The sequence below is a fragment of the Sinocyclocheilus anshuiensis genome, unplaced genomic scaffold, assembly GCF_001515605.1.
Source record: "Sinocyclocheilus anshuiensis isolate Anshui unplaced genomic scaffold, SAMN03320099.WGS_v1.1 scaffold486, whole genome shotgun sequence".
Lineage (NCBI taxonomy): Eukaryota > Metazoa > Chordata > Actinopteri > Cypriniformes > Cyprinidae > Sinocyclocheilus > Sinocyclocheilus anshuiensis.
The window spans coordinates 241,381-252,857 of NW_015544142.1; the positions used below are offsets into that span (position 1 = coordinate 241,381).

At 36.4% G+C, this 11,477-nt stretch overlaps 1 protein-coding gene across 1 annotated transcript in view; it reads left to right on the top strand.

The window, feature by feature from the left end:
* Positions 1-6,192: 6,192 nt before the first annotated feature.
* LOC107695036 (echinoderm microtubule-associated protein-like 4) overlaps positions 6,193-11,477 on the top strand; it is a 58,550-nt gene continuing 53,265 nt past the window's right edge. Inside the window, exon 1 of the mRNA XM_016494816.1 lies at positions 6,193-6,497. Coding sequence (XP_016350302.1) covers positions 6,428-6,497 — 70 coding nt within the window. The 5' untranslated portion in view covers positions 6,193-6,427. The remainder of the gene's footprint in view (positions 6,498-11,477) is intronic.

Sequence of the window (11,477 nt, forward strand, 5' to 3'; positions counted from 1 at the left end):
TGTGTGTGTGTGTGTGTGTGTGTGTGTGTGTGCATATATTGAAAAAATTTTTTTTATATTAACTCATTTCTAATCCAGGTCATTGCTGGGGAGTGGTTGAGCAAGTCAATGGAATTTGTCATGTTGTTTCAGAGGTGGAGCAAGTTATTATATTTTCATAATAGATTACATTTTACACAATAATTATATGATAATTATACTATTTATTTGTTTATTTTAACCCTTACAGCTTTCGTCTACACCAGATGCAAGCAGCGCAGTGCAGTGCGACAGACATTTTTCTTAATGAGCAAAAATGCCTTGCAGATTGTGCTGGTCTGCTGCATCCTCTAGAACCTAGTGCTTTGCATTCGAACCATGAGAAATTGTGATCCGCAATAATGTTGTGGATATGTTTGTGACATTCCTTGATTTGCATAATTGCTTTAGCACTCAAGCAAATGAACTGCACTTTGGTATGATTCATTTTCTGTGAATTCCCCCAAAGTATTCTAGGAAACATTGCTGCAGATTTGCAGTTAATATGCAAATGAACAGTTTGTGCAAGTGAATAAACATAAAGACTTCCTCAAAAGACAGTTATCCAATTTGTAATTCTAGAAACTGTGTTTAATCAAACTGTTCATCCAAACTGAGTGACTTTACCAACCAGATATAGACAACATCCTCCAACAGCTTTGGGCTACAGTTGACATAATGGTGTGTATATAGAAAGACTGCCACTGCTGTGTTAGTAGCTGTGTATGAGTTGCCACTGTTATCTCAGTATTTGACCAAGATTCTCTTACTGTAGTTCAACTGGTAGAAAAAGTATGGAAGGCCGTTTCCGCCACTGAATAAAAAATAAAACAAGGTGATTGCAACTTTATCTCACAATTCTGACTTTTTTTCTCAGAATTGCGAGATATAAACTCGCAATTTTGACTTTTTTTCTCAGAATTGCGAGTTCATATCTTGCAATTCTGACATTATAACACACAATTGCGAGTTATAAAGTCAGAATTGCGAGATATAAACTCACGATTTCGAGTTATAAAGTCAAAATTGTGAGATATAAACTCACAATTTCGAGTTATAAAGTCAGAATTGCAAGATATAAACTCGCAATTCTGACTTTTGTTCTCGTAATTGCGAGTTTATTAGGGTTGGATATTGTTTGATTTTTTTTCGATACCGGTGCCAAATCGATACTTTTAAAATGGTTCCGGTGCCTAAACGGTGCCTGAACCGGTACTTATTAATAAATAAATAAATAAAAATTCCCCAAAATATGATAGATTGGCCATTAGCACTATAAACACATGATGTCTGTTTCATTCATACTGCGCCCTCGCACAGAAAATCCACATATCCAGTCACAGAAGTAGCAAACGTATGACCCTCCAGGAAATCCCTTATATGGACAAAGGCATCACTATTATAGCTGTAACTTAGTAAACAGAACATATAAACGTTTTGAATGATAAAACAAAGACAATAAACACTCGACTGCAACACTATAGTTTATCTGTGTTATTCAAGCCATCTCTGGTATTTTCATAATAATTAAATATATTTATAATCCATTGCTAATCGATGTATTTTTAAAGTAGCCTATGGAACATATTTTCTGCCTCATTCTGTGACAAGAAGCCACATCAGATCACAAAAGGAAGCATTTGACTGGTGTTGTGGAGTAAAAAGGTTATAATGTTCTCTTTTGTTGGACAACAGGTTTAGAAATGTGAATACAAGGAAAGTTTAGCTTTAGGCATTTTAATTTAAGCATGTTTAGCTGAGTTAACGGAAGGCTACCTGCTGCCATCAGAGCAAGTGTAATTACTGCATTCACACGCTCCTCGGATGCTCTCATTTTCCGAGTTGTGCTTTTAAGTCAGAATGTGAAAACAACATGGGTACTCTCGTTACTACAAAGATTTGTTGGATTAGAGCTTTCCGACTTGAGTTCACGTGAAGTCGGGAAATTATTTTTCACGTGCGGTGCCGATGATGATGCTTCTTACGTCCGGAGAACGATGCTTCTTACGTTTAGGAGAACCAGAGGACAAATATTTCAATCGATCGCTCAGGCAAGGCACCGAAATGGGGCACTGAAATCTGCGTTCTGATTCAGTTCTAGTACATGCCGGTTACATAGGTACTGGTGCCATATTGGTACTGGGTTTCGGTACCCAACCCTAGAGTTTATATCTCGCAATTCAGACTTTATAACTCGCAATTCTGAGAAATAAAGTCAGAATTGCGAGATATAAAGCAATTCTGAGTTTTTTTCTTGTAATTCTGACTTTCTTTTTTTCTCACAATTGCGAGTTATAAATTCAGAATTACGAGATATAAACTCGCAATTGTGAGAAAAAAAGAAAATCAGAATTGCAAGAAAAAAAATCTGAATTGCTTCATATCTCGCAATTCTGACTTTCTAACTCGCAATTTTGACTTTAATTTTAAAATTTTAACTCGAAATTGAGTTTATATCATGCAATTCTGACTTTTTAACTTGCAGTTGTGTGTTATAAAGTCAGAATTGCGAGATATGAACTTGCAATTTTGAGAAAAAAAGTCAGAATTGCGAGTTTATATCACAATTCTGAGAAAAAAAGTCAGACTTGTGAGATAAAAAGTCGCAATTACCTTGTTTTATTTTTTATTTAGTGGCGGAAACGGGCTTCCATTTAACAAGCTTCCATTTGACTGCCGGTAACAGTCAAGATAAAAAAAATAAATAAAATAAAATAGGCCTAACACTGCACTTTTTCAACATAGATTGTGTTGCTGGAGAGAGAAATGAGAAATGTTTATTATAAATATTCTAATTACTTTAATACTGAAAAGGTAGAACAACACCAACATTTTACATATTTATTTAGTAAAATAAAAATATTTTCTAGTTCATTATCTGTATGATCCACAAAGCTCTGGACTTTGTAGAGTTTTCAGGGTTCAAACCGTTTTCAAGGTTTGGAATGTGCTTGGATTTTGATCGGTTGCATTTCAAATCAGAAGTTCCATTTCACTTGGGATACTGCCATCAATGAAAACTGCCTAATGTAGGTAGTAGGCTAATGTAGCTTAGTAGGTTTTGGAAAAGAGCTAATATGTCTTTTTTGATCTTTCAAATGTAGGCTTACTCCCTGATTGTGGTTTGTAATTTCGTTGTAAGCTGAAATAAGTTTGGCTGAATGAAGACGTTAAGTGTGCAAGTGCATGCATATGCGTGTGAGAGAGTTTGACAGTCCCTATGACTGGCCTTTGACCTACTTTCTTTTCATTCCTTGTCTGTAATTGTGTCAGCATGACACTCATATCCCAGTGCGAGACGACGTTTCCACCTCGTATGTTGTCTCTTGCGCTGCGATTATCTTCTCAATCTCCTGTCGTTGGGTTTATGGGCTTTTTTTACGCTGAAGGATTGTGGTGTACGTGGCCACGATATTCCTTCTCTCCTCTGTTCTCCTCTTTCTGGCTCTCCTCCTGGCTTCTAACTAGTCACTTTTTGTTGTTGGTTTTTCTTCCAACTTGGCAGCTGTGTGCTGAAGGAATGCTCTCTCTCACTTGCTCTCCTTCTCATTGTTTTATAGCTCTCCTCAGCGACAGGCTGGCCCCTTCACAAACGTGGGATAATTAAATGTTTCATTCTTTTTTAAACACTGCTGCTATGCTCCACTTCTTCTCCTCAGGTCTAAGATTAATAAACAGCCGTGTTGTTTTTTGAACGAGGGCCCACCAAGGCACACTTACCATTATAACTCATTGAACTCTGAGGGATATAAACTGCAAATATATGAAAAGCACATAAGTTTTATATAAACTTTGACACTAAGACTTGGAATGACGTTCAGGTAATGACATGAGCTCCTAAACACGCATGCACAGTCATTCACTCACATTGTTTTGCAAAGCATTACGGTAATGGGATGAACATAGGATTAGTGATAGGACTCATATTTTGTGTATTAATCTGTGAAATAGTATGCCATAGGGCTGTCAAAAAAAATTAGAATTTCGAATATTCGTCGAATTAAAAATAAAAATCCTCATTTGAATGCAAAAACGTTGCATTTGAATTTTAGGTGTGCGTCAGGCAGTATTATCAGTGGCGCACGAAATGCGACGACGATGTAAGTGTCATTGCATTTTAATGCTTTTGATATGTTTAAGCAACTTTATTATTGTATAAGGTTTATAAACATTATTTTAAACATTATGCACTTTTTTCAAAGATAGTCGTGTTATTTTATTATGCTTTGAAGAAACGTGCATAATATTTTGCTCGATGCACCCTCTTGTGGCCTCAGGAGAGAAGCCAAAAGATTTTTTCCCACAACTGAACTTATGCATTTTAAATTCAAATATAATTAGAATATTGATAATATTTAAGTAAAAAATTTAAATGTAGTTTTTTAGCCATTTTGACAGCCCTAGTATGCCGTATATAGTTTGTAATACTTGATTGTAGGATTCTTCACTTCATAAAATACTATACTGATACACCAACCGCTTTGTTGTGTATTATTTGCATTTTCCACGCAGCATTAGCATCTAGCTAAATTCATTGGTGTAAAATTGTATACTTCGTAGTGTTATTTAAGGTTTCTTGGATTGGATCATTAAGGTAACTTAAAGTTCGTACACTTGAAACTAAGATAGTTTTCAAGAAGAGAACTAAAATTCCTCCTGTTTGATTGTGCATATGTTTGTGGGCGGTATTACGAACATTCAAAAATAGCGATATATTGTAGCAATTATTTTGTTTCTTGTTTTGTTTACTACATTTTTGTCTTTTAAAAAGACTTATTGTGAAAATAATATATACTTTAAAGAATATACTTAATTGCGAACTGAATGTAATATTTTCTTACATGTAATTGCATGTTAATTGCAATAAAATCAAAATGTATTATAGTTTAAATGTATAATAAATGCAATTAGATGAACTAATTGGTGTAGTTAGTAATTAGTGGTTAAAAAAAAAACAGTTTATTTTGTATTGTAAAAAAAGTATTATGCAATGATATGTTTGTAATTTTCATAAACAATAAAATATACTAAAACTAAAATATACCTAAATATAATTTCTAAAAAACCGTGTGTATTTAAATTTAGGCCCTATTTGTAATTACAAACTTGCAATGATACGGTTGCAATTTATTACATTTAAAAATATTAACTAAATATAATATTGAATAACAAACTACAGTTCAAATTATAATCAAGTACTTTACAAGTGCTTCAGTACGTTAGTCAACACATCAAAAATAAGTCGAGTTCATTTTGTCGAGTTCAACACGACAAAAATTCATAATGGTTTAAAACGCACTTTAACATAAAACTTTTAATTTGGCATTATTACAAAGTACACTTTTTAAAAGTGTACTTAAGTTTGTTCAAAGCATTAAAGTGCACTGTAAGTACACTTAATTGGCCTTTTATTTCATTAATATATTATTCGTATAGTAGAAAAGTATAGTTTTTTTTTAAACATAGTTTTAGGATTTGAAATATGCTACAAGTGTGCATTCAATACAATAAAAAAACTTATTTTCCCAAAGGGAGCTCAGGATAGTTGCTAGTGAAGTGTTTGCAATGCCATCAGCATTGTCATGCTATTTTTGTTCAGCTCTTAAGTAATTAGTCACATAACATGTTTCGGGAACAAAGTTCCAATGAGCGAAGATGGCAGCATTCAGTTTATGTATTTCTGAGGCCACATGCACCAGCCTAGCAACTGCCATTGAACTTTTTATCACTATATGCTGTAGTATGCAAACTAGGATCTTTGAGTTGTTATACTAAAAGTGAAATCCTGGAATAGTCTCAGCAATTATTTGGAATTGCAATTGACAGCTTTGTTTTGCATCTTGATGTCTTAAATCATATGATGTGACAAATATTTGAGCATGTACACTTCCAGCAGCCAGTGCACGGTCATTTGAACGAGGGTTGCAGAGCTGTTGTAATTTGCTGTAGTGTGCGTAGCCGGTTTCTGAAAGCTTTGACACCTCCACGTGGTCTCCTTCCCTCTCCCGGGGCTCCCTTCCCCCCGTCTCAGCGCACATTAAAACAACATACACTGTGTGTGTGGCTCCATCGGAACGGCAGAGGTTAAAGACGTGCGAGCTTTAGCCACTCCCTTAGCCAACCAAGGGAGTGGTTGGCTTTTTTTATCCCTTTATCTCCTCCTCCTCTATTTTCCCTTGTTCTCTCTCACCCTCGTGCTCACTCGCTCGCTCTGGCTTTTGTGTGAGTGGGCGTATGTGTGTGCAGCACTGTCCGGGAAAAAAATAATGTGTGTGTGAGACAGAGAAAGACAGACACACGGGCAAAGAAAGACCGCAAGGAGTCAGACAGACGAGAAAGGAGGACACGAGGAGAAGCGTAGAAGCAGACGCGCAGCAGTGAAGATTGCAGACGTGAACACAAGTGGAGAATGGAAGACAACACGACAGGTTTAGCTCCAGTGTGCAACTCTACAGCCACGCTGAACCACCACTGCACCGGTAATGCAGCGCTGCTGGATTGTGGGGAGGGCTGTGTGTGTGACTGAATTTATGAAGAGGGTTTACTGAGATGCATGCGTGTCTGCGTGTGTGTGTGCGTGCGCAATGTATTAACACAAGTCTTCCTTTTTGTCATGTGGAGGTTCCCCTCTGCACGCCACACAGAGAGGAAGTGTGTGTAACGCTCTAACCTCACTACATTGATCCACCTCAGTGTGTGTGTGTGTGTGTGTGTGTTTAGTGAGTAAAGCAGTTTATTTGAATGCTTGTCTTGAATGCAGGTCATTACACCGATAGAGAGTTGTGTGTGGTTAGTTGTACTTCAAATAAACCATTTAATACTTATAGTAGTGGCATAGTGTTTCTGCAGAATTGCTCATTTGCTGTATAATTTCGAACTGATTCAACATGTGGTTTTCTGAGAATAGATCAGATATCGCCCTCCAAAATCCATTTTGCTTTGAATGTTCAACATCCATTGAAAATTTTCTGTCAAGATCCTTCAAGCTACATCCAGCAGACTCGGCACAGACCTGCAATTTGTTCTGATGTAGTGTGCCGTATCTCTCCTAACCAACTGAATATGTGGGTTTCCCACAGCAGATGATCCAACTTTGCAAAAACCATAGTCTTACATTGAACATTTCTCACTGTGTTCAAACTAAATACAACAAACTTGGCACAACCCTTCATACTTTTACACTTTATCTTTTCAAACCATTAAACTTGCACATTTACTTACAATGTAGCAGATCCTTGGACTTTTGTTGAGAGAATAGGTGCACTGTGAAGGATTTCTCATTTAAGATTTTTGTTAGAAATCAAATATTGAGAAAGTGTTAAACTTTGTTCTAAGTGTAAAATAATGATTCATATTCAGAGTTCAGAGAATTAGATCTAGTTACTATGTTGGTATATATTCTATATACTTGCTTAAACTACGTATATGTTTGGTTATATGTCTTATAGGACTTTCTTCTTAATTAAACTCTTGATGAAACTAGTCAGATTCGTGAGATATAATAATCTTCATCCATGCGGAAGAACAGCTGAACAACAAAGACTGTAAAAATGTTTCTGTGCAAGTTGTTTGTTTCAACATTAGTAAATATCTCTCTTTCTGTCTTTCTCTCAATCTGTCTATATAGTGTATATAACCTTCAGTCCTCAAGGCATTTGAAACATTTTGACCTTCCAGATAAGGCTTTCTCAAGTCAACATTCAAGGATTATCTTGACAAACGGTCTTTTTCTAAGTTGCTGTTTTCGTCTAGTGTGCGTGTGTGTAGATGCTTGTATCTGTGTCTTGTGGCTTTTTATTGGGATGCCACGTCTGTATAGAGTCTGTTTGTGGTGTCTCATTCATGGTGAATTGGCTTGGGGGAAGTATAAGCACATCTCTTTGTAAAAGTGTGTGTGTGTGTGTGTGTGTGTGTGTGTGTGTGTGTGTGTGTGTGTGTGTGTGTGTGTGTGTGTGTGTGTGTGTGTGGAGGGTTAGGGTTAGACTATTACTACTGAGGATGTGAAACAGAAATACTCAGGGTCAGTGGCTGAATGTGGGCAGAATACTGCCTCTGGTCAGGGTGTTTCTTCCTTTCATTGTAATAAACATTGGTTAAAGAAACAATAAAAATGTGAACGATTAACGTGTGTGTGTGTGTGTGTGTGAGAGAGAGTGTAAGAGTGAGTATGTTTGTTTGCACACACCATTTGTGTATCTACCTGCAGTATATGTGTTCAGCTGGTGTTCGGAGTGTGTTTTTCTCCTTTGTACACAAGCTTTTCTGTTTACTTCCTCTGTCTCACTTTTGCTTCTTTGATTTTTTTTTTTTAATGAAATGAAAGTCGAAGTTTGTCTTTTTTAAAAATGGTAAAACATTTTCTCCCATCCGGGTTTGTGTGCAGAGACAACTGTAAGTAAACCATTACAGGTTTATTTCCTCTAAGTGTAAACACTGTGTCTGTGGCCCCTTAAAACATTGCTTTGTTTGTTTAAGCATCCAGACCAGCCCAGCATGGCAACAAAGGCTCGACCAATGGCATGAGTTTTGGGTTTGTCTGACCAATATAGCAGATGATGGAAACCTGTTTGAAAACATTAGTTTTGCAATTCCGTTAGTGCTGGAGAAAAGTCTGTTTTTTTAAGGCAATGAAAAAAGGGAAAATTAAATGATGTTGCGTGACAGTTGCGTAACAAAGATATTACAAAAGTTCATATCTCTCTAATATCTATTTGATCTTTTCACGTCTTTCATAAGCATGCTTGAGGACCATCTATATATACTTTTATGTAGGGCTGCACGATATATCGTTTCAGCATCGATATCGCGATGTCTGTGCACCGGACGTGACAGCTGTACCGAGATACCAATTTTAAATGCATTTAGTAGCAGAGCTACTGCACGCGATTTTCAGTGCTGGAAATCCATTTATCCTTTGTTGAAACTTCTGCGTCGTCGAGGAGCGCGCAGGTCACGGTTGCTTAGCAACAGCAGACGCCACGAAAGCGCAAGCTCCCGAGCACTTTGGAAAGAAGGAGAAAGCGGCGCGGCTGGCTTTTTCCCACGCGTTTTAGGCGCGACATGTGAACGGCCCCAAAGTCTGTTTACACTGGATGCGACAATCATTTGAACTGTGTGTGAGTGCGTCATAAATAGAACACGGCATCAGTTTACTGTCGGGTATTTGTCGCGCCGCATCCAGTGTAGACAGTATCACTGATTATAATGGGTTCATTGTATTTTATCGCTTTGCGCTGCGCCACTTGCGTCTGGTGTAGACATGGTGAGAGCCGCGCAAATGCACGTGAACACTGAATTCTGTTCACTTCTGCGTCTATTTGTGCCTGAAATACTGTGCTCTGCAAGTATCTTTGTAAACACAGATCACATATGTTTATGGCTTAGGTGAAGGGAAACAATTGAGAAAGAAAATGGATGTGTGTGGCAGTATATTGGTTTACAGCAGTTTAGTGTTCCTGAGGCTTTCTGTGTCATGAATGTTAACAAACAACAAAACTAAGAAAAATAATTTTTGTAGCTTTAACACAGATTTATTAGATTTAATGTATACAGGTGCATCTCAATAAATTAGAATGTCGTGGAAAAGTTCATTTCGTAATTTTATTTCCTATGCTGATTTACTCGCCAACAAAAACACCCCAATCATTGATTATTTTTTTCCCAAATAAACTATTCAAGTCATGTGGTGATTTTTTTTGTTCATATCGCAATATATATCGCAGAAAAATAAAATATCGCAATGTGAATTTTTTCCAATATCGTGCAGCCCTACTTTTATGGTTTTATATTCAGCTCATATGGCTGTGCAATATTGAAATTTTTGAAATATCGCAAATGTACAAATCATCATATGCATATTGTGATGACTTACAATAACCGGATGATTACTGATTGCTTATTTTAATACTTCAAAAAGTTATGAAAAGTCAAAGTTTTAAATAGCAATACAATTATTAAAATAGAAGTCAAAGTTTTAAATTCAACAAAAATAGCAGATAATAGACTGGGCATGCAACTGTATAAATATAAATTAAATGGATTACATTGATTATTTCACGATTAAACAAACAAACAAACATTATTTACATTATATTTGTACTATTTTTACAAATGAGGACGTTCCCAAAATGAGGATTCAGCTCACTTCCGAGTACAAATTTGTCCTCAAAATATGGTTCCGTAGCTACACACATATACACACACACACACATGCAGGTTCTATTACAACCCGTCTGCTTGTATTTGGTGCTGGAGTTGATGTATGTTAGGCGAGATTCCAGCTCAGACAATTTTCACAGATGGACAACTGCTGTGTGTGTGTGTTTGTGTAGGATGTGTTAGTGTGTTTAAGTTTATCTAGTGGTCAGAGAGTAGTTTGAAATTGTGCAATTGATATCTAAACCTTGTGAGCATGTGAATAGGAACTACTCGCTGTTCTGTTTATATTTCCCTTGACGTCTGCACAGATATAAATGACTTTAAAATATACATATACCATGAGGATATCACCAAAAAGTTACCATGGTATTACCATTAGGTTTTTGGCCACAGTCCGTGTTTTTGGACATCCATTCCTTAGATGTTAATTGTGTAGCTTTCTTTGAAGGACTTTGGATTACCATGGTATTATGAATATGGTATTACCATCTGATACCATCATTGTGACGTGATTCTGCCTAATTATTTGCTGATACAGTGCTGATAGCGATATCTAGAGATCAGGGTGTCTAAAGGCGATATGATATGAGTGATATGAGTATTAAACAGGGTAACACTTTATTTTAAGGTGTCCTTGTTACACGTTACATGTACTTACTATTATAATAACAATTAGTTATGCTGAATTACATGCAAGTAACCCTAAGCCAAACCCTAATCCTAACCCTAACTAGGGTTGCAAAATTCCGGGAATTTTCAAGACTGGAAACTTTCCATGAGAATTAACGGGAATATATGGGAATTAACGGGAATTAATGGGAATAAACTGGAAATTTGTAAAATTGCAAGAACTGGGGACTTAAATGTAGTTGAGAAAAAATCTTGCAGCATAATCTTGGTTAAAACAACCTGATTTAATGCAATTTCAGTTTAATTTCTACCCTACACAGTGCTCAATTAAATGCACACAGCACACTGCGTACTGCAGGGCTATTGAGGCCACACCCCCTATATGCACCGTGCTTTCCTACATAACATGAACAGATCATTTCTTAAATCCTGCACACACAATATCAAAATGTCCATGTTGGTAAGTATTCATGTAAATTACATGAATATTACAAAAAAAAAGTTTAAAACTTCCTTGTGCTGTGTGTAATATACTGTGCAACAAAATTAGGCTATACCATTGTAAAAACAAATACACTGACTAAACAAACCATAGACTAGAACAAACATTTAGGTGAGATAATAATAAAACAGAAGTCTAAAAATGACCCTCCCCCACACACAATCCCCTC